Below are 27,677 nucleotides of genomic sequence, written 5' to 3' on the forward strand. Positions count from 1 at the left end.
GCCAACCAAGAAACTCATCAAAATCGATTCTTCATTAGTCAGTTGGCAACCTAACAAACAACACCTTTCATCATTAGACTTGTTCAGTTGTGTTATCTTAAAAGTTAGTATCTCGAAGATGGCTGGTAAAAAGAAGAAATCCTTGGCCAATAAACTGGCTAGAATGTCTGATGAAGAACGAGCAAGGTACCTTCAACATAAGGCCGAAATGGAGGAGGAAGCGCGAAGAAGAAAGGAGCAACTCATTAGCACTTTCATGAAAGTATGTAATGCGCCCGTTACTTTTGGATAAATAAGTAATTGAATTGCAGAAAAAAATAAAAAAAGAGGAGATATTTTCCCGCCTAAATCTCGCCAAAATAAACCAAAATTGGCACCAAATAATGCGAAAAATAAAAGTAAAAGAAATGAAAGAGGAAGTTGACTATTTGAAGAGTCTCATTGAACGAGTTCTGGAAGACAAAAACAAGAGAATTGGCACATTAATGAATGAACTAGAAGAAGCAGAGGAGCAGTATTCAAACAATTTCAACTCTCATTCCATCCATTTGGACCTCATCATTGGTAAGCCTCTGTGCGTTCGTCAGTTCAGACTAATCCGATTATTCGACAGAAAATCAGAATGATTATGTTAACAAACTGCAATCGCAGTACCAAGAAGAACTTGATGACTTGCTTAACCAAGCCCAAAAAGAAAAAAATACCATTTTACAATCAGCTGAATCTGAAGCTAGCTACTTGAAGACAGTTATTTATGGCCAGGAATTCAAAGCTGCAAGGCAGTTGAAGGATGGTTGGGAGAAATATAGTAAGCGGCTTTATGAAGAAGAGCAAATAGTAAGTTGTTAGCAGTTTATTAGCGTTAATAGTAATAATAATATACATAGATATGTAATGCAAATAAGAGGCGACGTTAAAATGGAATATTCCCTGTAGGCCAGTCTTCGCAATTGGTCCTCCCCTTCTCCGCTAAACATCCTGTCAATTTCGATGAAAATTCGCACGGATTGGCGGAATCAGCTATGAAGAAAATTCAGTATAAAATAAATCTCTAATTAGAGAAACATACTTTTCGCAACCATCTGAAAGCATTCATCTACGGTTTCTTGTAAAAAGTCCCTCGTTTCTCTTCTAGATGCTGAGTTCACTATAGAGGAGGCAAATTTATAGTGGTCAGGAAGTCCGTTGGAGTCACTCTGATAAATTCCTAATTCTTAATTAAGGGCTTACAATATATGATCGTCTCACCAACTCAAGTTTTTCAAATATGCACTGCCAAGTGCATATTTCCCCAGAAGCCCCCACATCATTGGCCTTTCCTTGATTCTCCATTGGGGTAGTCGCCTCGGTGTTCGCAACGTTGGAGAAACTATTTCTGCTTTTCTGGTTGTTGGAGTCGCCAGATCTCCTAGCCCTGTTTGATCGCATAAATGTAGCCTTCAGATTGTTTCTAATGCTGCTTTGGCTTACAGTTCTAGGAGTAACTGGAAACATTGCTTCAAATTTATGCCTGAAAAAAGTTTCCAATCGTACCACGAGTGGCTGGCGGTTCTTCATCTGAAGATGCGGAAGAGTCACTTCCTCCATCCTCACTTTCATCGCCAGACATGTCGGATGCCAAATTCAAGATATCTCCGAAAGTCTGATTGTCTTTGACGCACTCTGCAAGGACTTTCCTGAACTGCTCGTTGTTGAGCCTAGAAACTCCACATTGGAGGGCCTGAAATCTCGTTTTGATAGATCGGATATTAATGTTTTAGGTACTGACCTGGTTAAACTCCGTTAGTAACACTACCAACAAAAGGACATAAAGAAGTTTCATTTCAGTTTTTTTTCCACATCAAGGCTGCATAAAATACAGTTCAATGGCTACTGGTAAAAGACATTGATGCTAACAATGTATTTTATATTGGTCATCTGCGTAATAATGTTATTAATTAGAAAATTGGTCAAATGAGAGGATCTATGGCAAATTAGAGCAGATGGTTTTGTTTGTTTGATAGTTGTTTGTCAAATTCGATATCCGGTTTTTATGATAAATTAATGTTCGTGATGACTGGAAATAAATACGTATTTTTGTCCTTAATTAGATCCTGTGGGAAAGGTCGAAGAAAAAAACTTCTGAAGACGGGCGTTTTAATGGTGGATGATTGGTTTGACCGCCGTAATACAATTTACGGGGTGTTTCAGTTTTAATCCACATAACTTCAATAGCGTATTGAACGATAAAAAAAAATGTCAATTTGCTATATACACCAATGTCCAATGAGGGTTCCTTTAACAGATACAAGAGGTTCAAATTCAATTAAAAAAACGGAAAATATTAAATTTATTTAAAAAGAGCTGGGGATATTTTAACGGAATTTTGAAGGTGTTGACGACTATAAACGATGCACAAGTTTTACTGGAAATTTTTTGTTTGATTTTTCCAGTGCCGTGCCTACCTCCATGCTAGGGGATATTTTTTCAGCGAAAGTGTTACGCTACTGGTTGTTGTGAAAATTACTCTTGAGTTCCTTGTTCAATTCTGAGGAAATAGTCTCTCGTGAGGTTTTTGCATCAGATCAATCGTTTCCAAATAAAAAAAATAGAATAAGTTTTCTGAAAAAATGTGCCCTGAATGAAAGTGGGAGCGCCAATAGAAAAGCTAAAAAATATGTTTTTCCAGTAATGCGTATGTCTCATTTACAGTCCGAAACACCTCAAAATTTTCGTTAAGAAAATCTCCAACCCCTTGTGAAAAAATTTAATATTTTCTTTTTTTTGAATAAATTTTCAACCTCCACTATTTGTTAAAGAAAGCTTAATAAGACGTTCGTTTATATAGCCGACTGACATTATTTTTGTATGTTCTCTACGCTATTTGCGGTATTTTCATTACAGATACGTCGTTTTTAGTATTTAACATACGGTTAAGAGTCTTTTTACGGGAATACCAAACTCATACAATCTCATAACTTTGATTAATTGCCACTGATTTCGGCCAATGGGATCATATTAAAAATTTTTTTAATGTATTTTGTATTATAAAACTCTCATATGTCATCAAAATTACGTTCATATGCAGTGCATGCATGTACTGACTAATTTCAGCTAAAATTATTTGAAGAATCGAACAGGAACTAATTACTTCCAATTCGGAATCTTACTGAGAATTTTCCAAACAATTGGGTCCAGACATTTTAGGCTCCAGGAGATGGATCGCAGTTATCATTCATAGATAATAGCGTATTAACAATTCGAATTTTCCATTTCTGTTAAGTAAAACAATTCGTGCTTGCCGCCTATGAATGGATTTATTACGTCACAAAATCAAATAATAGGTAATTGGTGTTTATAATTACAATATTCAATATTTCAGGAAATATGGTAATTCAATTAACACAGTAATAACATTAATCTGTTACGAAACTTCAAGTAGCCATTCAAACTATATAAGGTTCCTATGAATTTTGATGCTTTTCTTGGAAAGAAACGTATTCACCATATTGGCAAGAAAAATGAGAATCTTCATTAAATATGCTGAAAAAATGCCTAAAACGAATCCAAACGAGGTCTCAATTTTTAAATTTTTTTGTGTTATTCAAATCGTCATTTACCTCTAAGAACATTTGCTGACTTTATCTCTTTTCAGAATAATTCGGCCCTTCGAACCCTACGTAAAATACGTCAGGAAACGGAAAAGGCCCTTTGGTCGCAAATCTTGAAAGTAATCCGTTCGTACGTTCAAAGGACGGACATTCGCCGAAGCCATTTGCAGGAATTACGCAGGATTGATGCGGAAAGCGCCGAGGAAATCCGAAATAACGAGGAGAGAATAATTCGAGAAGAGGTAAAGTTATAGCTTTCCGATGACAGGTTTATAAGCAATTTACTTCCTCGAGAGCTTGTTGATTTTACTAGGAAGAGGTACGGTTTGTGAGATATTAATAAGGTAATTTTTCAAAGTTGTGTTTATAAAACAAACGCACTAAGTACCAGTTAATTATAGCGGAATTCATTAAAAGAAAAATAAAACTAGGACGATAATAACAAACCACCAGTTTGATTACAAAATTATATTATTTGACGACAGTTTTATACGTGTTTTATAAGCAATTTGAAAGATTTTATACCAGGAAATACTCATTTAAAATACTTTTAAAGATAATAAATTTCAGGACATTTTCAAAACTTTAACCATCCACCACGAAGATTTGGTTAAACAAAAATCCGACAAAGTGAACTCCCTAGAGGCCGAAGAGACGTTCCTGAAAGCCAAATTCCTCAGTGTGAAAAATACATTGAAACAAGACCTGGCGTTGGATGAAAAGCAGCTGAGATATTTAACAGCCACCTCAAATGAGATCCTCAACCATTTAGTGCAGCTCTCTGAAAGTGGTAGACATTTACTATCACTTTCTCGCACTTGTCAAAAGTATGAAACGGAGAGAGAAAGGGTCATGAAATGGGTGAGTGTGGTAGTGGTTGAAAGGGATAGCCCTGAAAACGAACTTGGTGGAGAAGTTGTAATGACTGATGATGAGAAATTGCTGCAAAAAGCTTTGGAAATCGACAATTCTGCAGGTGAGTTTTTGAAAAATTACTCCTGATTTATTTTCTTCAGTAATTCTAGACGAACTGCTAAGCAAACCTTTTCTGAAACAAACAAAAAGCTCTAAATCGGCCGTAATTCGAGAAGTAAAAGTCCAGGCCGAACAATCTCAAGATTCCTCAAATGCGACCACTAAAGGCACTAGAAGAAACTTCTTGGATGCTTGCTATGAAGACTTAGAGAAAATGGAAAACTTCTGGATGGTTTACAACAAGGCTGAAGTGGACATCGTTGAGCTAAAACAGGAAAGGGCGACATTGGAGAAGGAAAATGAGCACTTGAAAGGGATGATTAGAGCCGTGTTGGAGGCTGCAGCTCTGGCCAAGACCATACCCAACAGTACTGCATCAATGATAGTTAATCCAAAAAAGAAGGCGTCTCCGGTTCCATTGCACAGAATCATGCTTTAAGTCTACATGTAACAATTCTAATTCGTTCGTTTTAAATAAATAGTTTTTGCTAATATGCTAGAAGCTTAAGTTCGTTCAGGTATGTTTCTCTTGTTAGGTTCTGGGTTTCGATTTGTTTCAATACTACTCCTGCAGTGACAAAAAGCATCCGTTTTTGCAGTGTTTGTGAACTGCCTGAAATATCTTTAAAAAAGTGACAAAGGTGCCACAAAAAGCGATATTTTTTAACATAAACAAATCCAAGAAAATAACTTCGCATTCTCGTTTCTAGGAGTGCGACTTTATATCACTTAAAACATGCTCAGGTGAGCATTTTTCTCGAAGATCTCCATAACGAATTATTATTTACAAAGAAGTCTGTGCCTTTTTTGCCCTCAGTAGTGCCATCATTTACGCAATATTTTACGGAAAATTTGCTTAAAATATTCAATTTGGCATTATGAGCCAAAAAAGATTTTGCAGATTGTGTTTAATAGACGTTCCTCAACCGATTTCGCATGACTGGGAAAATGCAACAAGCTTGAGGAAAAGTTTATCGGAGATTTTTCCGGGAATGGTAAGCACGACAAACATCGTTAATAAAGCGAATCTATAGAGTAGGTGTAGAGCAAAACAGTGCCCCTGAGGTGAGGAAATTGAACTGCACTCTCTGATATAGACTAATCGCAGATGCCCAAATTCATTCCACTTGACTTAAACCATCCAGAAAAATCCATGTTCCTAGAGAACTGGATTTGATTAAAAATTTTAGCTGTAGTGACCACGAATTCCATATCTAGCGAACATGAATATTTATTGTTTTAAAAATGGGCCACTGGCAGCTAAAAAGTTCCCTTAAGGATCTTAAAATATTGACACGAAATCTTCTATAGCAAAAGAAGGAAAGAAAGAATGTCCAAGGAGTAACAATGATGTCAAATATGTGAGAAATTTCAAAATTTATTAGCTGAAAATTGGACACTTCCAGGGAAAATTTACAGATTAAGAACACTAAGATGTTGGCCAATGAAAATAGAGGCTCTTAGATGTAGATATACATATTCAGACTCTTCGAAATTTCAAAACCATCCTTCAAACTTGCCTCCCACGTCAATCTCAAACATCTCTGGCTTTATCTCTCTTCCTTAAAGCTTTTTCCATTATTTCGTTCAGAACCTTGACATCACCCCGTTTCTCCAACTCTGCAGCGGCTGCACCAACAGTGTAAACTTCATTCACGCAATGAGGAACGAAATTGTAATGAGTGATTACAATACCTTAACTACAAATTACAAACTCCCGATCTGCAAACTGTGCCATGAACGGGACATTGACTCCATCAAAAAGTTACCTGCTTGTATAACTCAATCAAATATTAATAGTAGCTCAATCATAAAGGAAATCTTAGAAAGTATTTCTCCTTTGGTAAGTTTCATAACTCTTTCTTCAGTTCACGATAAAACCATTGATAATCTTTTTTAGACGAAATTTGAAGCAACTGAAGAAGTGATCTGTGGAACTTGCTGGTCATGGGTTCTGCGGATATACAATTTTAAAAAGTGTTGCATTGCCTGTGATGAAATTCTGGAAATATATTGTTCCAGAAATGAACTTCAAGCTCTAACTCAGAGTCACATTGGTAATTTTTTGAGAAACCTCCGTAACAGCAATCATTGCTACCGAGAGTCTGTGTTCCAACGACAAGATTCAATAGATTTATTGGACTCGGATGATGAATTCAATGAAGAACACGAAAGGGCCATCGCGAGAGATGATGCAATACTGATATCAGATGAAGACGATGAAGAGGAATGTACTAAAACTATTAAAAGCCAAAACAGTATTTCGATATTCGATGAGGAAGAAGAAACCCCAGGAATAGATAAGGACGATGATACTCGCGGTGGGGTTGTTGATGGAGTAAACGAGGGAGAAACACTTTTAATCAACGATATAAGCGACATATCTGATGGCCATTATATAGAAAAGTACAACACAAATAACAACAAAGAACCTACTACAGACATCATGATTGATCTCACTCACTCTGACAGTGAGGAACCACGACAGAGGTAATTATCAACCTCATGAATCACCGTTTCTGCAGGAATCTGATTGCAGAATTTCTATGCACAAATCGAGTTGGGCTTGCCATATTTGCCCTCAGACCTATCTAAGGAAAGAAGGGTTAATCAATCACGTGTTAGTCCACGAAAACCCTGTAAACAAATATGGCCGTTTTAGCTGCAAATTTTGCCCTTACAAGAACAACTGGAAAGGGTATTGTCTATTTTGTGGTCAGAAGAGAAATAAATTTTGGAATTTCAGCTCGGTTACGAGACATGAAACAGTACACAAAGTGAAAAATTCAGTTACATCTTTTGAAGACTTGAAGTATATGTGTGTTTACTGCAATCGTCTGTACAGAGTCAAAACTGATGTTTTGCACCATTTGAAGAAACACATGAAGACTTGGAATAAGTTACAATGTACCATGTGTTTGTTTACTTGCGAGAAAGGGAGCGATTTGAGATTTCATTATAGGGTGAGAAAGGCGTTATTGGTTTGGCAGGATTTCAGTTTCTGATGGATTTTTAGTTTCAGCATAGAGGCGAGAAGGATCCCAATTATAATCCTTAGAGGCCCGAGATGTTAAGTTTGATTATTTTTCGTTATACTTACTAATTTGGGTATTAAATTAGGCATAGACTGAGTTTGTAATTTTGAAGAATAAAATATCAATCTCCATGTATAGTTTTTTCCAAAAATTTCATAAAATATCAATTTTGACATGGTAAATCAAGGCAACTGAAATTGTTACTTGATTAATTTAAGAATCAACGTAAGTTTTTCATTAATTACCTCATCGATGGTATCCATTATGCTTTTCTCATTAGAGATTCTCCTGTGATAATTAATCCTCACCTAAGAAGTTATCTGACGACTCAGAGAGTGCATATAGAGCGATCTATAATGCCGATTTTAAGCAGAAGTAAAAATCCGTAAATCGTGTAGAGCAGAAAAGCATCACAAAAGTTTATCAAGTTAGAGTCTTCAGAGCACTCACTCACTTAAATTGAGAACTACTAATTCCCAAATGAAACTGTCTGGAAGGTTACTTTTTTGGTGACGTAAGCATCTATGCTTTTCAAATAATGATAATTTCCCTCGACTGGTCACTATAAGTTATTTTAAAATGTGAGCTGTTCTCTCAATTTTCCTTAGAATTTAGTGTCGCGAGTAGCCGTGCAATAGAAAGAAAAAAAAACAGACATCGGATTATGCAAGTTTCAGAAGGCGTAACCCCCCAAATGAAAAGCTCTGGCTGAAAATAAATTGAAGTTTTTATCTAATGAAAAAATTCATCTCTGTCTACCGTAAAAGTAGTGCAGGTATCACTATATATCATTTTAATTTCAATGCTAATTCACTGCCGAAAGCGGCACAACATCGTGAAGAAGATAAAAGAAAATTTTGAAAATTTGTGCCGCCGACGCGAAAAGCTCCGGCAAACTACACTTCTGTGAAAAAATATCTACAGGTTGTTTCCTCGCGGATGGTAAAAGCTTGAATGGGTAAATCGTGAGCTTATTTTAAGATAAAAACTTTGCCTAAAGGCATGTCCTAAATTGCTGCCATATCGGTTTAGGGGGTGCGAAGCTTCCTCTTTATTCCGATTTTCATTAATTTCTCTTATTATTATGTTTTTGTTGTATTATTTTATGGTGTATATGTTATTTGTAAAGATAATTAACTTAGAAGTGGCAGTAACAATCGTTCTAGCAATACGAAGTGAAGTAACAATTATTTAAAATACTCTACAGGGCGTTACTTTTTTGGTGGTCGCTCTGAATATAATATTTTTCATCAAAACTCTTTTATAGCATTTTTAAATTTTATTCGTTAACTTCATTTAACGTTTTATGTCTTTTTTTTAACTTTTTCGCCTATTCAGTTTTTTTTTTATTGAAAACAATATTTTAAGAGGTATACATTTGTAAAAATTAAAACCATCAATTTGGATTATAATCAAAGTCATTGCTGAAAATGTCCTCCTGCCAAAATACAAGATTCTACCCTTCTTACGGACTATCGGACGCAATGAAAAATTTCAAGAATATTTCCGATGGTTTGACAAGCTTTTACAATTTTTCAACAATTCACTATCCTGCTGTTTTATCATATCCTCAGTTTAATAGGGACGAATATGGTTAGACATTTTTGCAAACATCTCTTAAACTGTTTTTGTTAATGAAAAAAAACTGAAGAGGCAAAAAAGTGAATAAAAGACATAAGAGATTGAATGAAGTTAATGAATGCAATCTAAAACTATCGTGAAAAAAGCTCGGATGTAAAATATCGAGTGCGACTACGAAAAAAGTAACGTCTTGTAGAGAATTTTAAATAATAATTATTTCAATTTATGAATAACGCTAAAACGATTTTTACTACCAATTTTGGCCGACTATAAATCAAAATGCAAGCAATTCAGTACATGCCTTGATATGAAGTATTTTTCTTAAAACAAGCTCATAATCCATCCATTTCATTTCTCACCATCCGTTAAGCTATGCCCTATATGAGTAGTCTCAAATAGCTGAAACTAGCATGCGAGCTGATCAGCAGCTTTAGTAGGATGCTGCTTCGCCTCAGACTTGGAACAAATTGACCATGTTTACACTAGCAAATTTGAATGTGTCAGCTGCTTTCGCTAATTTATTGCCACTTATTGTCGAGATTAATAGGGAATCAAAAATACTGAACAAACCCACTTAACGATCCAAGCAAATTTATAAGTTCTAATTGCTCGTGAAGTTTAAGTACTTTTTTCAGATTTTTCCTGTAGACTCAAATGGGACCGTTGGACCTAACTTGTCATAAATGTTAAAAATGGAGCTGCTTCCTTTTTGTACCATTGGACAGGGTTTTCGATTCATTTAAGACAGCTCCGGTGTCCCATATTATCGAAACAACCCTTAAGGTAATAACCTGAAGTTGTTTAATCATTCTCAGAAATAAAACACCATGTCTCCTAATTACCTTATATTATCTTCTATCTTTAATCAATTAAGTACAATCGTTTCTACAAATTTATACATGTTTGATTATTCCCGTTTTCCGTCCACAGCCTAAAAGGGCCTATTATTCCTGATAATAGCCTGTTTCACCGTTTTATGTTTCTCGCATTTGCCCCACCAAGAGGTCCTTACGCACTTTTTCTTGGGCTTGAGGACGAAGCACTGTGTCTGCACCACATTGAAAAACAATTTCCCTACCAAGTTGGCATCGCTGGTGCGTACTGTCTTCAGACACGCCCGGAATCTGGAACAAAGGCTAAATGTAATCATAAAATTCCTTAAGTTGGCAATAAAATATGGATCAAATGGCCACTTGAAGTCGGGCTTTCTTGTGCCCGATAGGTTTATGATGTTCCGATGATGACCAGTGCGGTGGACGTTTATTTGGTTTATGGCTACTTGCAGAACAACTGGGGCATAAAAGACAAAAACCATCGAGAGGTTGAAATTAAAATCTCTTTTTCTTGTCTGCAGACCTTTATCTTCCCAATTTAATATTCAGCCAATTTGTTCGGGCCATAAAATCGTTAAAAGAAACAATCAGCGAAGATGATTTATGATACTGGACGGTTTGTTTTTTAAGCATAATAAGCCTCAAAATTTCGATTTTAATCATGGTTTTCATTTAGAATACATGCCCACAACCATGCCATTGAAGGACACCATAAACTTTCCGGCGTTGCAGCAATTAATCGTATCTATCTGGGCTCTTTCCGACATCGGCATAATCAGACCAACTAACAGAAGAGCAAAGGCGGAACAACCGAATATTAATGATGGCTAAAATTATGATACAGAGTACAATCGAAAGAATATTTAACGGCATGTTAACGAGAACGATAATAAATCTTTCGGTGTTGATGTTGGGATCGTTTTCTTTGCCCTCAGGAGTAGGTTTGGTTGGTTTTGATTATAAATCGCAGAGGCGGACTTCAGCAAGAAAAGCGATGGTTGATTTCAAGGGAAATTCTAGAAAATTCAAGCAGAAAGTAGCTTTAGTTCGACGGGTAAAAAGAAATGTTTTAGTTCTTTTTCAGTCCTCTTGTAGTTAAACTGTAGCTATGGTGACGAGTACTTTCTTTTTCTTTGAGCCCTCTCTACATACACTGCTCTTTGCGGCAGAGTGACGCTCCTCCTCGTAGACCAGTTGAAATGCTACAGTTCTGTTCTTATTTACAACATTCTAAATAAGCATACGTTGTATTTGATATAAAAAAGTTGTCTTTTAGAAAATAGCACTGAACCACTACGTTGCCATTTGAGAAACGTAAGATAAATGGGAAAACCTGTTTTTTGCATTGAAATTGCTTGCAAAAGAAAAAGTACTCAATAAAATCACAAATTAGTATTTTCCCCATAATTCTGACCTAAATTGCACCTAATACGTAGACCTCAGTGGCGTAGCTCGACATGATAAAAGCCCAAAAAATATTTATATATTTTTCAAATGACATATTGTTAGACTAGAAAAGACGTCTAGATTCCAAAAAAGGAAAATTTATTAGGGTACATTTAAAGATCGAAATCGAGATCATTTCAGGTTAAACCGAAGCATCTAGGTAAACTCCATCAACGTCATTCAATCGGCTCTATGCCCATATAGCTTCCCTCCATATTTCAACTTAATAACTTTAAAAATAAAAAAGTTATAAAGGTGAGTCATCTTCTTGAATCACCCGGCACATCGATTTTTTGGTATATTGTAAAACCCTGTATATGCACGCCGTACAGTGTTTCGCCTTGCGGATTGTTCCCGTACTGAGGTTGATGTGCTCGGGGCTCGCAAAAGAGGCTGTAAAGCGATTTGAATGTTTGGAGGCTATAGCATAGTTGCCATCTTTCGCCTTACGATTAATACTTTTGCAAAAGGCGTCAGAAAGCTTTTTGCACGTTTTCGTATCGATATCATCGAATTCTTGGATAATTCAGCCGTGTGCAACACCGCAAATATTCGAAATTCTGGACAATTTGGTGAAGAATCATTATTCCTGCAGGATCGCAACGCGCCGCTTATGGCTATTATTTACAACAGAATTAAATTAACTAGACCATACAGAAAATGTTAAGGTTGATAGTGCCTTCATCTTTATTATACATATTAATTATGAAAATGACGTATGAAATGCTAAACGGGTGCCGTTCTTGAAAAGTCTCGACCTCTTCTAGGCGAGAATTGTATTTCTCGGATCCTTGCTAATATTTTTATTATTCTGTCCCTCCAAGTCGCATCACTTGGTGTCACTTGGAAGCACCGAAGTTTTAATTCGCGGCAGGGCAATACTGCAGCTAATTGCGATATTTATTCTCTTTATTAATAATTATTTCGATTGCATAGAGGCGCTTTAACAGTGATGGCTCAATAACGAGCGTCGTTCTATTTAATTTATCCATCCATTAGGAATATAGAACGTCCTCGTCGACGTATCGCACCGCTGGTAGATTTGAGTCTTTCCCTCCAAGTAGGTTAAGGAGGGCCTCGGGGTGTCGTGCAAATTTCGCACTTGCGAATTTACCCGTTATAAACATGCGTGTTTTATCATAAAATAAAACGACTGAAAATTTCATCGAATTACCGATCTTCTCGCCACGCCCTAATCGAAGCTCGTTCCTGCCCGAGTTCCCCGCAATTCCCAATACAAAATTAAGTGCCTTGAACCGATAAGTAATTTGAATTTGGAACAATCGCAGAGTGCTCGCGCTACCTGGCAGATAAGTGACATAATTCGTTACGTAACGATATTGTAATATTCGTAAATTATTTAACGCCAACAATGAATCAGGAGCCGCGTAACGAGTGTCTTGGCGCCACAGTAGACCCCAATACACGCCGAAGATAACGCATTTTGCTTCCGTTTCCTGCATCTCCATCGCGAGAATCAGTGGGCCGACCGCGGCATTCTGCTTCGCAGGATCTCGCTGCCAGATCCTCCTGTTGTGGCTCCACCTACAAAACACCGCGAAATTGCGCGATCCGTGTAGCAGGAACCCAGAACGATGACGAAAGTAAAATGTGAGAATATACACTTTAAACTAACAGTTGTTATATCTGTCGGTCCTGCTGCCTGCTGTTTTCCACACAGATCGTGCAGGGCAGGATTCGATCAACAAATCGATTGCTAGGAATGTGAATATTTATTAAATATACAGGGGATGGACAAAATAATATGAACACCATGCGATCAAATACATATATTTGCATATTAGCAACGCTGCTTCCGCGTAAATACAGCAAGGCGTAGATGTTGCACAGTTTATGTGCCAAGTCTTGTAGGTTATGTTTCATGGTTTTACTCGCTTTTTTTTGCAAAGATCAAAACAAAATATCGATGAAATGTGTGATCTCTCAGATTTCAAAAGAGGGCAAATCGTTGGTGCTCGATTAGCAGGAGCGTCTGTAACGAAAACAGCTGAATTGTTTAACGTTGCACGATCGACAGTGTCCACGGTAATGTCAGCATACACAAAGTATAACAAAACATCATCGGCGAAGAGGAATAGTGGGCGAAACCCAAAGTTAACTGACAGAGACCGACGAACATTAAAAAAAATTGTGGCCAGACAACATAAAACTACCGCGGCAAAAGTGACAGCAGAACTCAACACTCACTTAAGTAATACGGTTTCGTCAAAAACAGTTCGTCGGGAGCTCCACAAAGCTAACATTTATGGAAGGGCTGCAATTGCGAAACCCTTTATATCGCCTGTCAACGCTAAGCTGCGAAAAAAATGGTGTCACGAGCACAAAACCTGGACACTTGATGATTGGAAGAATGTGATCTGGTCTAATGAATCGTCATTTACATTATTTCCTACAAACGGTCGAGTTTATGTATGGAGGTGCCCAAAAGAAGCCTACAATCCGGACTGCCTGCTTCCTACAGTCAAGCATGGAGGAGGTTCCGTTATGATTTGGGCAGCAATATCATGGTATTCAGCTGGTCCTATCATTCAAATCGCTGGCCGGATAACTGCCAATGAATATCTAGATATTCTCAATGACGAAGTTATTATAATGAGTAGCATATTGCTACCAGATACTGCCATATTCCAAGATGATAATGCGCCCATACATACAGCCAAGAAAGTTCAGTCTTGGTTTGAGGAGCATAAAAATATCATAAAACATCTTCCCTGGCCCGCACAATCCCCAGATCTCAACATAATTGAACCATTATGGGCAATTTTAGAACAGAGAGCGAGGAACAGATTTCCACCTCCAACATCACTGAAGCAATTGGCGGATGTTTTGGTACAAGAATGGGACAACATTCCATTAGAAACTATTCAGGCCCTCTACGAATCTCTGCCCCGAAGAATTTCAGCTGCTTTAAAAGCAAATGGTGGCCCAACACCTTATAAATAAATAAATATTGTGTATATTTCAGGTTTTCATATTATTTTGTCCACCCCCTGTACGTGTTCGTGCTTCATTTCTCCTGCCACACTGCCAGTTTAAATCCCGATTCTCTCTCTGTCCCCCGCCTTAAATTCCCACATGGTTAAACGCACTTATTACAATCCTCGCTCTATTCAGGCTCCAATGAAAAGGTAATAGATCCCTGTTTTTATCGTTTCCGTCGTCTTCTCTACGCAACCCCAATGGCACTTTCTTGCCGAGCTCTTCTCGTGTAGTACACATTAACAAGAATAAATCATACTAATTTCAGTTAAACAAAATCTCGCACTATCTGCCGATCTAAAAAGTCATGATAAATGATGAAAATAGGGACGAATGTCCGCACCAGCATGAGGTTAGAATTCCAAAAATGCACGTAACCCCTGCTGTGCTAAAATTGCGCAAAACCAATGCCTCATCTCATAATATTATGCAATTGTGTCAATTATCACATAACCAATGAGATTGAAGCAAAAACAAGTTATTCCTGAAAAACTTCCAGTGTAACGTGCCTTTTCCTTAAACGAATAAATCAATAATTAATATCTGTTAAATAATTAATTCCGCTCTGCGTATCGATACTTTTGATTGATTTAAAGCCGACAATATCGAAAGTTAAAATCCTTTTAAGGGCATCGTTCACAGCCTCATTACTTCTCAATCTACGGAGCTGTCAAGTTAATTTTTCGCTCAATTAAACACGAAGATACCGATCGTGAAGTCGAGATTTAATCCTATTAGTTGTTTAAATCCTAATATTTCATATCTTCCTGCTAGAAAATCATTGAGACTTGTTATGGATATCAATTGAACGTCTATGAGAGGCCTATTATTACGCGATATATCATGTTTATTATGGCAGCACCGAAGTAGGTTAATAAGCAGAAATAATTTTGTGATTGGTGCAGAATCATTTCCTTATGGTTAAGGTCGTTTAAAATTGCTGTTTGTTTTTCATCTATTTCACGTTTCTCTGCTTTAGGAAAATTTAAGTGCGATTTTCACATTGAAATTTAATTTCAGCAACCACTGGCCAGAGATTGGGAGATTCGGGTCCGATGCAGCATTCACCCGATTGAGTTAAATTGACACTCCATGCAAGTCAAAACAAATCCGTTAAACGTACAATTTCTCAATTCATCATTCATTGCCAATTTCTCGACCAAATTCTTAATAGTTTCATGCCAGCTTCTGAACAACTTCCCTCAAACGTACTGAGCGATGTATGTGCGTATGACAATCCTGGAGAAAAACATTTCCAGGAATTTTCAAACGACTACGAAATACATTTCGGGTTGGTACTTCCTCGATGGAGACTTTTAACCTGCACAGAAAAATTCGCACTTTCAATTTCTGAGATAGAGCATTTTAATCCTCGTTTTGCAAATCTCCTAAGAGTGTTTTCCCGGTTCCAGGACTATATGATATCCAGGTCGAATGCAGAAACTACACTGGTATATCAAGCATATCACAAATGTACAAAATTTCCTATCTCATACTTCAAACTTTGTGTTCTGATACCTCGGGAGCCTGCAGGGCAATTGCCTCTAAATGAAGCTCAGATGGACCCTTTTGAGGAGCTTCATAAGCCTGGCATAATCGGATTGTATTGTCCCTTTTGGTACTTCAGACATGGTTCTCTCTGACATCTTTTTTCGCGATTTTTGAAATACTTCAGAATGGAAGTCACGCAAACGATATGGAAATTAGTTAAAATGTCTTAAACCTTCTAGTAAAAGTTCATAAAGCTTCACAAAGGATTCAATATAATTTTGCTTCAAAAAATCCGCCACCAAGATTAGCTCTGGAAACCTTCCATATCTGGACAGTCTGGTGGTGGATGTAAGATTCAAATAAATTCGTTTAATGGAAAAACGGCGAATCTAAACTTTTAAGTATTCAATAAGATCAGACGCTCTAACCTTCGCCTCATTGATATTCCTCACGTAGCACATTCCGAAATAACCAAACTATGTAATTTCTCTCTTAATACCTTCATTCTTCTATAATCTGTATATCCCTGGAGCCTTCTTCAATTACTGTCCCGCACATTAACGATGACTTTCCTCAGATTTTATTGCAAAACAGGAAGAAACGTGCATGCAAACTTCAAGCATTACGTTATAGACCAATGTGGAAGAACATATTGTTCTTCAGACACTTAATTAGGTGCTTCGGGTATACAAGCATAGTAATTACAGTCGGTTATTTCAGCTTCATAAAAATTAGCATTCCAGAAAATCGATCCGCCACGTTACAAAGAAAGAATGCAATTCAGGCCCGAGAACATTAAAACCTCTTCTGAGTGGTGATTGATATACATACTAAAATGAAGGCTAAAAGAAGTCGAAGATACCTGATCATGATGACCATTGAAAATTGGAACCTCTTGCAGATACAAAAACACTTGAAAATGCAAACAATCGGGGGTTCCGGAGAACTTGTAAAGTTGTAAATTAAAGGTGTGGAACACGTTTACAAATGCGTATCGTCCTGTTTTTGTTACCGGCAAGGGGTCCCTTTGGTGACAAGCCGAAAAATCGGACATTTGACAGGGGCACACAATAAATAGGGTCCTCTCTATAGAGATTCTTATCCCCATTGTTGCAAGTCAATGTCCGAAATCGTCTACTAATTCGTCGAAAGTCGGGCTCGGAAGGGGCTTCTACCGGCAACATTGCACTCTCTCAAGTTTCATCAATTAATTCTGTGACCGCAAGTATTAGCACTTGTGACAAGGATAATAATTTATAAAGCGTTATCTGAGATCTGGTATCAGAATCTCAAATAAGCGACAAGGGACCATCTTTTACCTGAGGCCGCTTCCCAACCGGTTGCTCCTCCGCCCTTTTGTCTTTATCCACCGCATTGACCAGCATATTAACTTAATTTAATTAGATAAAGGGGTCACCACCGGACTTATAATGAAGGCTTCATTTAAGTGAACAAAAAAAAAAAAAGGAAATTTAGTCGTGGAAGGAATTTTAATTATCGTCGCCTTCCTGGAATTACTGCCGCCCTTCCCCCAACTTTGTCAGTTTCCACAATAGAGGGGGGAGTTTGGAACTTATCGGGATCGCTCGAAAAAACTAATCGAATATTCGCATTGTCGTTTTATCGCATATTTCCGGTCCAGAGCGTCACACACTTGTTTACGGGCCATGATATCTTAACTCAGTATCGCCATTAATAAACTGCCGTTCGGGATTGGGCTTAGCGTAGGTGGAGTCGGGCCTTTATTGTCTGTGTGCGCGGTATGTAAAAATGCCCTTCGACATCTTTATTCGGTGCATGGAGGTGATGTAGTAGCAGATATGTACGCTTCGTTGATCGTGCTTGTAGGGCCATATGGGAGAACGTACGTAACAGGAGTGAATTCGAAAAATACAGCAAATCAATCGCCTCCAGCCTATCTCCATGGAAGACATACAACGGCAACTGCCACAGGTAGCAGACGAATTTTCACCTCGAGTGAACGATGTCTCTCACCGTGATAGTCCAAATCTATATCGAAACTGATCAAACGTGAGAGGAAACCGAATAACAAAAAAAAAATCATTTTTACTGCGCTTTCTTTCCATCTATATAGAAAAAATGATTTTTTTCGATTTATCCTGCGGCGGCGAAGATGGATAAAAGCAAAGTCCCAAAAAATTATTAACAATTTTTAGAAGCACCTTAAACCCCAAAAAAGCTCATTTTTGAAAACGGCCACGTACACGGTCTCACCACAGCGGAACTCTCCCAACTCAGCTGACCTTGTGTCTCTCACAGTTTTAGAGATCCTCACGCAGCGGATTCTTATCTTGGATACTCTATTTAATACATATAGTATATATAATGTTCATGTCAACATTCAAGGTCATAAACATTAGTTATTTTAATAATATCTTGGAGTTTAGCAACGAGGAGTATGCAGATATGCATCTAATGTTCGGACTTGCAGAAGGTAATGCTGTCGAAGCTGCTGGGTTGCAGTCCAACATGCTCATAATAATTCTCGATAACTTTAGCTGTAATACATACCATTTTTTTTAATGATAAACTGTTATTTTATTTAATTTCAAATTGTTGGCGTGTATGGTGCACGTTGACAATAAAATGCTATTTTCTCGCAAACGGCACAGGATACCTATTAAAGCGAGGTATTCCTTGAGGTTCTTGTTGGAAAATTATGAAAAATCCAGATATGGAAAAAGTGATTTCGTTAACCCACTGAAAAAATTAATAAGTCGGACTGAGAAATTCCGAGTTCCCCTGTATAAAGAAGACACATGAAACATCTGTTTAGATATGTAAATAAGCACAGTTATAGAAACCGACCAACTTTCGTTTTTACCATGATAATTGTTTGAAAGTTACAGCAATTTTTTAACTCCTTTGAGAGTGAATAACTTGTTAACGAAGGCCGCTAGGGATTTTTTTACATAAAGCACTAACGCCATTTTAGCCTTCTCCATGTCCCCTACATTTTACGAGATGACCTTTTCGGACACTCTGTACGTTGCGACATGGATTTTGCGGTGCGGTAAGTTCTATCAAATAAGGTCAATTAAATTGTGTCTTCCAAACTTAGGCCTCGAACGAGTTAATTAATTAGATTTGCTGTGCAACCCGAACTGGCAGATTTAGAGAAAAACTGAGCAGTTCATTCCTTGCGAATACCGAATATGGAGAATTGTTTTTTATCGAAAGTATATGGCATCATTCGCATCTGTAATCACGTGTAAATCGGGTCCTGTGGTCTTTTTTCATTTTCGGACGTGCGGAAGTGCCCGGTATTTTCACACGTGAAGAAATAGATAAGCACATGAAGGGAAAATGCACAGTGAAGGTGTAGAGAACGCCCCGGAATTGGTCGTTCCTTCGCTTGTGACACATGTCTCCCCATCTTCTCGAAAGAATTACTTTTCGTATTTGATTCTGGTTCCTAAGCATATCCTTCCGAAGATGCCATTTCAATTCGCCTTTATTGTCTTCACCCTTGTGGCTTGATATCCAGGTTTTTATCGTCCTTTCACTGGAAAAAACACAACCAATATTCATTTCACGTCGAAACTGCCTTTGTCCCTGGAACAGCTGCAAAATCTCTGATTTTCACAGCTGAAAGGAAAAAACCCTCGAAATTGTGACTTATCAATAAAATTATGCCAATTATGATGGTTCATTCGAAGGAAAAGAAGACAATGGCTCGCTGATTTTTCCTCTCTAATGCCCCTGCAGATTTTCCAAGGGTTTTGTCCGATCTGGATATTTCTAGGTCACACTCGTGTAAGAATTCCGCAACACCACATGCTTATTATAACCCCTCAGGCTGAAACGTGTAATTAAGGAGCCTAAAGTTCGCCTCGTTGCGTCAAAGTAAATTGGCATTTAAAAGCAGAAAAAAGTCGAACAAGAAAACCGCTCGTTAAGAGCAAAAGAACAGAACAAAACACTGACGTTCAGCAGAGGCCCTTTTCGGTCAACTTAGCACGATTTGGTGTCAATTACTGCCTTCGTGTCGCTTTTGTTTTTTAGGGATTTGTCTAAGTCCAGTTAACGTCGGGATTTTCCACTTTAATGGACGTTAAGTCTTGTTACACAATCTCTAATACAAATTCTCAATATTACTCCCTGAAAAAAGTGGTCTAAGATCTTGTGTCATTATCCTTATAATTCGCACTTAAGTTTTTGCTACTGCCACACTCACATAAGCCTGAAGGGTTCTTAATGATGCCTCTCAAATGATGAATGGGACACTTATACTGCGGATGATTTACATGGCTCCATGATAAAACGTTTTCAGATGGATATTTAACCTTAAAGGGGTACCATTAGTCTGAAGACGTTTACGAGACAGAGAGTACCGAAGGCCTAACAAATTTACAGTAATATCGCGTAATCCTATCGCAGAAAATCGGCTTAACGTGTTGGCTGCCAGAAGAGCTAGATTGGCGCCTATAAGTTGAGGAATTAAGGCCTATCTGTGCTGGTTTGTGGTGGCTTAAGGAAGTGTCATATTGGAAGTATTAGATAATTGCAGTACCTTGTTATGTATGCTAAAGGTTGTTAATTTTATTTCATCCCATTCATTTCTCGATAATCTGCAGGCAGTTTGAACATCAAAGGAAATGGCGTGCGTTTGACGCAAGAAGTGGGATTATCAACGGTTTACATAAGAACTTAAGAGACCTTTAAACAACTTAAATTCTTGATCAGTGAAATTAGAGATGATGCAGCCGAGGCGAGAGATACAACGGAGTTGTCGGCAGGAGACGTCATCAAAGGGATTTCCCATCGCCAATAAATGTCACCATGATCAAAATTTTTACAGTAAATTAATGCCTACATATGTCTCATATAAAAAATTTACTGGAAAAACCATCCCCCTGTGATAAAACAAATTTTACCCCTACAGTTCTGCTACAAGTAAGGGTAGCAGCAGTTCTGTTTAATAGCTATGAAGAGCTTTCTTTTGAAACGCGACCTTCCTTACTTCATTCTCTGAGTATCTCTTCATTTCTTAAACCTGTTGGTTTGTTTCTGAAGTACTGAGTTGAATCGGCAGATCTGTTTTTTCCCAACATCCATTATTAGAGATTTCTCGTAACTGGTTAATAAATAAATATGCTACATTTCAGTCAGCTGCGAAAGGGCTGAGGAGCTAAAAGCTCAAAATGTCTAAAAGTTCGTGCGATCTCAAGAAATTCGTGGAAACGGAGGTTCTTGTCATTTCGAACTTTCAAGGAGAAGGTGTTCTTTCTTGAATGGGAGGATTAAAAATTGAGAATGGAGTTTCGGAAGCGGCTCATTCAGACGCAATTTTTATTATTCAGGGGTCCTCGGGCTCAGAGGTTTATAAAGCTTTTCAAGATGCCTCTTTTGACTGAATGCTTTCAAGAGAATTTTGGAAAATTTCGTTCTTGACTGAAGTTGCACACCTTCAAAAAACGTGAGGACTCCTCATCAAAATCGTCAAAAAATATATGTCGAAGGGAGATACCTGTATTAAATTTCCATGAAGCTCAAAAAATACGTCGACCCAAGTATTTCATAAAAATAGCTATTAAACTAGCTGAGCGAATGAGTCCTTAGTAGAACGTGCACAGTATGAGTTTTTCACGTGTGAGGGACATCAGGGGTCGAGTCTGTAAAATGTCAACGAATACTAGAGCATTACCTAATAGACCTATGTTGTATATTTTTCATCTCACACTATCCCTTAACGATATTTGTTCTGGGAAAAAATAATGTTAAAAAAAAGCTATGAAGTGTTTCATCTTACTTTACAACTATCACAAATATTGCAAACGATTTTAAAGCTATTTCCATTAAACCTGTAGTTATTGGTTAAATTCGAATTTTATTATGGTCAGGTTGACGACACCCCATCTTAGTTTACGGCGTTGCCGTTAGGAAAGTAATGGTAATGATTATAGTGATTTTGATCAGATATGGCGCAGTGAGGTAAGTGTTCAACGGAGTAAGTGCGTTAACACGTTCCCCCTATTGTAATAAAAGTAAAAATGTATTACTTATCAATTAGAAATCTTCTTACAAGTGATTTCAATCCAACGACGTAGGTGTAGTGGATTGTCTGTGGGTTTTCCCTGTACGAATGAATCAGTTAGGTCACAGTTCAACAAAGACTTGTGGACAAGTCCAGAGTCCGAATTAAAGTGCCTTATTTCTTAGCGAAATATCCAGTTACGAATCGTAATTTTTGGTTGATATAATTTTTTTTTCATTTAAATTTTGCATGTAAAAAAGAAATCGTAGATTGTTTTCTAACATTTTTTGAGAAAAGCGCTAGTTCGCTCGTAGTCTAGAAATATTGGTACAGGAGGCAAGTACAGACTAGTAGCTGCGACAAATGCATATTAGACCTCAGTTACGTCAAATATTTGGTCAGATGCAGGAAAGGAAAAAAAACTTGCAACGGAAGCAGAAGTAATAACTGTCAAAGAGGCTAAAGAAAAGATAATTAATGACAAGCAGCTAAAGCAGAAAGCGGAATAAAGCAGAATGAAGAAATCCGTCAAACATAATTCTAGTAATGTTGGTAACGACAACAACTTGTGTACCATCTGTAAATGCCACTTTACGTATTGACCATCGACAATAGATTTAATGCGTTAGTTGTATGTAGTGGATGTGCGGCATTTGCAACAGAGGTTCAAAAAGAAGCGATATGACAGATGTGTTGATGAAGATTAATAATGCTTACTAAGCTGAAAAACTAAAATTAACAATTTATTTTTCATATTATAGCTTTTTGCGCAATAAAATGATTAACTATACATCACACTATTTTTTAACTCATTTCTTTAACCTTTAAAACCTTTTAACTTTTAATTGAAAAAAAGTTCTTGTTCCCTTTAAAATTGCACAAATTGTAAACTAAAAAAGCTTTTTTTTATGCAGTAAAAGGCAATTTACAGCTGAATTATTACCAACTCTACTCTTGTCCCTTGACCCATAACACACGGCTTCAAATCGTTTTTTACACGCCTGCAGGCGCTTGCCCCATTTCCGGCACTAGTGCTGAGTAGTTGCCTTTTCGCAACTTCTTATAATACTAAATTTAATAACGGAGCTTTGACGTTTTTATTTTAACGAGACAGTAACATTCCAGAATACCATTGATACAGAGAAAAAAGCTACTGATATAAATAAGGAAATATGCAAATCAGTGCAAATCGAGATTTAACAAAAACCCACACTTACTGCACTGAACGTTAACTGAAAATGTTTCAATTTTGCGTACACCTACAATGTGCTCCTGTTCTAAAAATTTCAATTTTAATACCCATTTTCAATTCTCGAGCTCGCTGTTACTTTTTTCACAATGTGGCAACGTCGCCGTTATTGAAGGCTGTGACGTGCATCGAGACTTTTATTGCAAATAGTATACGTTTTTCACTTTAACGCACTCGAAGGCAATTAGCTGTTTAATGAAACCTGCCAGTGTCAAATGCATTTGCCATTTATTTCATAAATATCCGACTATTTAAATGCAAAAAAGTGAATGTTTCTATAAATTAAGTTCAAATTGGCGCCCGCTATGGCCGTGGAAAAAGGAAAATATTTAATTTAAATAAGGGAATAGTAATGGAAACGACTGCAAATTTTCGAACCACAGATTCCTAGTAGGAGCCCTGTAAAGTTGTTCGACAACATTACGATATCCGGTACTGTAATGTTCGATTTACCGACCGCAAATCAGCATGGCGCGACGCAAGGTAAACAGTTTACCCGGGCAGTCTAAAATAAATGCTTACAAAACATATGCCGACTTACTAGCAGTTAGCAGTATCAACTGGCCGATAATTAAATATTACTAAATACGACTTTAAATTCCTTATTGAATGTTAAAACTCATTATTTGATCTCGCATACTAGACCTCTTACGAGTTATTAAACCCCACAATAAACGCCTCTCTTACTGCCGCCAATAAAAATCCATTTTAAGCCTGCAGACGGCCAAAGAGAAAAATCTTATAGGAGGTTATTATTAACCTAATTAAGATGGCGATTTAATCTGGGTTTATGGCGACAGACGCCTCGGTCTAACCAAGCGAAAAATCCAATATGCAAATTAAGAAGTTAATTCCCCCAATACCATAAATGGCTCTAAACCGTGAGATATTCTTTTCTACTCTACTCTACGATTTGCATCCCTGCTTTTTTGAGCTTGTTTCCAAGGTGCAGTAAATTTTACTGCACCGGAATGGTCAGTGTAAGAGTCCCGTTGCAGGACAGTAAATTTTACGTGTTTTTATTTTACACGAAATACTATTACGTGTGATTTACGTTGGTCCTAATATAAAATATGTAGGAGGTATTCATTCCTTCGAAGCTCTCGAACAGTCAGGGGTCTGAGTTACTATCATTACACTTTGGCCAAACGCACACATTTCGAATCTGTACAAAGTGACAATGAACACTTTGTCCCATTAAAAAAATTAACGACCCTGAGGTATTGATTGGTTATTCGGAGATTTCTCACACACATTGCTACACCTACAATCAAGCCTGGACCTCACAAACAGCCGTAAAAATGCTTTATTAGACTAACGAACGATTAGTTTTATAACAGTTTTGTAATCCGTGGCGTGCAGGAGAAAACTAAAAAATATCCACTCCTTCAAACCCATTTAACAAATCTTAAGCGTCGTTCTCACATAATTTGCAATTAATTTTATCTGGGTACCACCTAATGAACTAGTGCAGGAATCCTGTTAACTGCCACTTAAGACGGACACTTGCTGATAATTCTTTATGTCATTAGTGCCGTTAGTACTTGGGGGATACGGACGATGGAGTTATCCGATTCTTCCTTCTGGTAATGGTGTAAGAAGAAAGTGTCGCCAACTTACTTTGGAGCATTTAAATAGAAACGTGATTAGTAATGGGACATTTGCTACTTGGAATTCGTGATTAATTGATTGGTGATAAGAATTGGGCACTGAAAGTCGCATAATTGGGGCTAGTTACACAATAATCTATCGATCATTTTCTGCGTTAATAACTAAAAAATGTATGTAATTTGTAATTGTGCTGGAAGCTGTTCGTACCCAGGGAAGCTCCAGTGGCAAATCGGCATCGGTGCCAACGGTAAAATCAAAGGCATTTTTCCGGCGACGAACAAAATGTTACATTTTCATAACCTAAAATAGAGAGCAAACGCCATTTTTACTGCCTAGGCTGTAAAAAATGATTCGCTTCGCCTGGTTAAATGGCTGACACGAGAACCACGACTCTGACTCGAAGTAATTAAGCGAAAACGCTATGTATACTCTTGCCCTATTTATTTTGTAGACAACTCTACAATTTCCTTGAATCTTACGAGACGGATAAGAAATTCTGAAATTTTTGAAAGATTTGCAAAAATTCTAGAATTTGAAATCTCTGGATTTTTTTGCTAATATCAAAAATATTCGTTCCAACATATAATGCGACGCTCATATAACTTTTTGCGTTTTCCTCGATTCTTCTCAAATTTGAAAACGGACTCGGTCTTTTTAAAAATATTGGGGAATCTCAAACGTTCCAGAATCCCTCAAAGCTCCTAAGAAACCGCCAGATATTCAGTTAACGCAGGGCTCTTTTATCGTTGAAAATGCTGAGCAATCTGTAAGAATTTATGCAGTTTTCTTTCTTTTCTAGGGAAATTCAAGCAATTTTTCTAAAATATTAAGAAGTTCTAGGAAATTTCGAAACGGTGAATTATATCTTAGATACTCGTAGGAAATTTTCGAGATGCTCGGTAAATATAAGAGTTTCCAAATTATCCGAAGCTGGACAATGCGCAAAAAGATATTTCCTGGAGACAAGCAAGTCTAGTAGATCCCAAGATATTTAGAAATTCCGAGATATGGCAAAGGCTCCAGAATCCTTAAAATTGCTTTTAAACTTTCAGTTCGTGTTAAACATTTGAATTCAGGTATATCCTGCAAGGCACAGAAAAAATCCTATAAATTTTTTTGAATGTTAAAGCATCTAGGGATTTTTTTTGAAATTGTAGGAAGTACCGAGAATTTGTCGAAAAATTCTAAGCGTAAAATAGTAGCAAGCTCCTCCGCTCGAAAATATTCTGGATAATCCATATTCGGGGTTGAAGAACAATAATAATTGATCGGGCAGAGAAGAAACTTTAAATTTATATAACTCGTATTTAGTTACTATTAGCAAGATATTAACTAATAAAAAAATTTTTTTTTAATTCTCAAAAACACGTCTGCAGGAAAAAAATATATAATTTTTTTAGTAGGAAACTAATTTTGATCATAATTGTCGTTTTACCAAATACAAAATCGTTCCAATCCATCATGAAAACCCACTAAAATTCCATAAAATCAACATTTAGCTAAGTAAAAATGCAATTACAGAAGTCAAATTCTCTTTCGTTGCCCAATTTTGAGCTTTCATGGTCGTATTTAAAAGGTGAGATTCGTTTAAAACTCTCCTGTGTTCCTGTTCTCCTGCTAGCAGCGCGAATCAAATTCCGCCGGTGGAGGCGTTTAGTTATTATTATAAAACATTATAAAATACTTAATATAATTTATTTCAATTCACGTAACTGGGGTTTATTAATTAATTGAATTTTTAATCCCTTTAGCCTCCCGATGAGGACGAACTAAAAATGTCCGGTGCACTGCTAGCAGGAGAACATCTGTTGGGGAGAATTCCCCGGAGCCACCTGTTTACGTGTTTCACACGAAATCGATCCTGGCTGCGAATCCGAAACCCAATGTGGGGTACAATTCGTGTTCGAAATTAGAGACACTTTAAAATTTCGCCGATTAAAACTGGTAAAATTAAAATATTAAAATGATTTATTAAAATGTTAAAATTTTTAATTCGCCGCAGCAGGAGAGCAGAACGAAGAGAAGCTGGATTCTGGACCATCACCGAACGCCCTAATTTGAATATCGTCCGGAACGCCCTTCTGGAATGTTGTGTCAGGACCCCAAATAAATAACAGTCGAGTTTGGCGCGTTTGGAAACTTGCGAACAGACGTCTCCCCGTTTATCTCTTAAAGATTGTGGATATTTCCAGAACTCATAACAGTCAGTAGTACTTTTGTTACTTGAGAGGAACTAATAATTGCGTCATAGGAGCAGAAGTCAGAAGTCGATATTTACGAATACGACACCGTGTATTTCATACGGCAGCTAACTTGAATTAACCGATACAATTTTTTTTGCATTGAAAACAATTCTTAAAAATCGGCATTTTCAGTAATTTCCTAACCCTGGCTCGAGTTCGGACTTAGGACACTCGGTTTCTTAAAAAGAATCACCCTGTATTTTATTCGGCGCTTATACTGCAGTCTGCAATACGAATTTGTCGAGCATACACTTTTTCTATTCATCTGTGGACTTGAGGAGTAATTAAAGACATTCTAAAACTCAGCTTTTTGGACGAATTTCTAATCGATTTTTCATGTGGATCACCCAGTATGTCATTACTCAGTTAGATTCAAATTTTTATCACAATTAGTCAAAGTACAAATATTCTACATTTCTCTCTTGAAACCCGAGATTATACAGTTTTCTCAAATGGGATATCCCGTATTTTGTTTATTTCCGCAACTAAAACCGATTCAACGTTATTTCTTGCTTTTGCCATGTCACTGGTAGTGGCAAATTTGCAATTTCAAATTACCAAATATCAACCACCTTAGAGAGTTCACTGGACCGTTGTCATGATCAATATCTCTTGAGCCTCCAAA

General features: G+C 37.2%; 4 protein-coding genes across 4 annotated transcripts in view; 2 read left to right on the forward strand and 2 right to left on the reverse strand.

The window, feature by feature from the left end:
• The first annotated feature begins 91 nt into the window (after window positions 1–91).
• On the forward strand, window positions 92–5,059 carry LOC136346425 (dynein regulatory complex subunit 2). Its single transcript, XM_066295557.1, has 6 exons — window positions 92–262; window positions 312–564; window positions 614–837; window positions 3,635–3,832; window positions 4,161–4,566; window positions 4,616–5,059. Exons 1-6 carry the CDS (start codon window positions 119–121, stop codon window positions 5,002–5,004), a joined length of 1,614 nt encoding a protein of 537 aa, XP_066151654.1. The 5' UTR covers window positions 92–118; the 3' UTR covers window positions 5,005–5,059.
• On the reverse strand, window positions 839–1,902 carry Obp59a (Odorant-binding protein 59a). Its single transcript, XM_066295560.1, has 5 exons — window positions 1,769–1,902; window positions 1,534–1,720; window positions 1,249–1,484; window positions 1,070–1,196; window positions 839–1,020 (listed from the first exon to the last, which is right to left on the reverse strand). The coding sequence occupies exons 1-5, from the start codon at window positions 1,820–1,822 to the stop codon at window positions 914–916; spliced, it is 711 nt and encodes a 236-aa protein (XP_066151657.1). The 5' UTR covers window positions 1,823–1,902; the 3' UTR covers window positions 839–913.
• A 194-nt stretch (window positions 5,060–5,253) lies between the features above and the next one.
• On the forward strand, window positions 5,254–7,731 carry LOC136346426 (uncharacterized). Its single transcript, XM_066295558.1, has 6 exons — window positions 5,254–5,560; window positions 6,157–6,408; window positions 6,466–7,055; window positions 7,105–7,263; window positions 7,312–7,528; window positions 7,582–7,731. The coding sequence occupies exons 1-6, from the start codon at window positions 5,444–5,446 to the stop codon at window positions 7,621–7,623; spliced, it is 1,377 nt and encodes a 458-aa protein (XP_066151655.1). The 5' UTR covers window positions 5,254–5,443; the 3' UTR covers window positions 7,624–7,731.
• A 2,282-nt stretch (window positions 7,732–10,013) lies between these two features.
• The window catches only part of GIIIspla2 (Phospholipase A2 group III), a 39,396-nt gene continuing 21,732 nt past the window's right edge, over window positions 10,014–27,677 (reverse strand). The window contains exon 6 of the mRNA XM_066295528.1: window positions 10,014–10,305. Coding sequence (XP_066151625.1) covers window positions 10,113–10,305 — 193 coding nt within the window. The 3' untranslated portion in view covers window positions 10,014–10,112. The remainder of the gene's footprint in view (window positions 10,306–27,677) is intronic.

The sequence above is a fragment of the Euwallacea fornicatus genome, chromosome 23 (genome assembly GCF_040115645.1).
Source record: "Euwallacea fornicatus isolate EFF26 chromosome 23, ASM4011564v1, whole genome shotgun sequence".
Taxonomy (NCBI): Eukaryota; Metazoa; Arthropoda; class Insecta; order Coleoptera; family Curculionidae; genus Euwallacea; species Euwallacea fornicatus.

Coding starts and splice junctions, on each gene's coding strand:
- LOC136346425 (XM_066295557.1), top strand. CDS start 119: ATGGCTGGTAAAAAGAAGAAATCCTTGGCCAATAAACTGGCTAGAATG. Junction 263..311: donor TCATTAGCACTTTCATGAAA/GTATGTAATGCG, acceptor ATTGAATTGCAG/AAAAAAATAAAAAAAGAGGA. Junction 4,567..4,615: donor GGAAATCGACAATTCTGCAG/GTGAGTTTTTGA, acceptor CAGTAATTCTAG/ACGAACTGCTAAGCAAACCT.
- Obp59a (XM_066295560.1), bottom strand. CDS start 1,822: ATGAAACTTCTTTATGTCCTTTTGTTGGTAGTGTTACTAACGGAGTTT. Junction 1,485..1,533: donor AGAACCGCCAGCCACTCGTG/GTACGATTGGAA, acceptor CAATGTTTCCAG/TTACTCCTAGAACTGTAAGC. Junction 1,021..1,069: donor CTTTCAGATGGTTGCGAAAA/GTATGTTTCTCT, acceptor TTTTCTTCATAG/CTGATTCCGCCAATCCGTGC.
- LOC136346426 (XM_066295558.1), top strand. CDS start 5,444: ATGAGCCAAAAAAGATTTTGCAGATTGTGTTTAATAGACGTTCCTCAA. Junction 6,409..6,465: donor TAGAAAGTATTTCTCCTTTG/GTAAGTTTCATA, acceptor AATCTTTTTTAG/ACGAAATTTGAAGCAACTGA. Junction 7,056..7,104: donor AGTGAGGAACCACGACAGAG/GTAATTATCAAC, acceptor ATCTGATTGCAG/AATTTCTATGCACAAATCGA.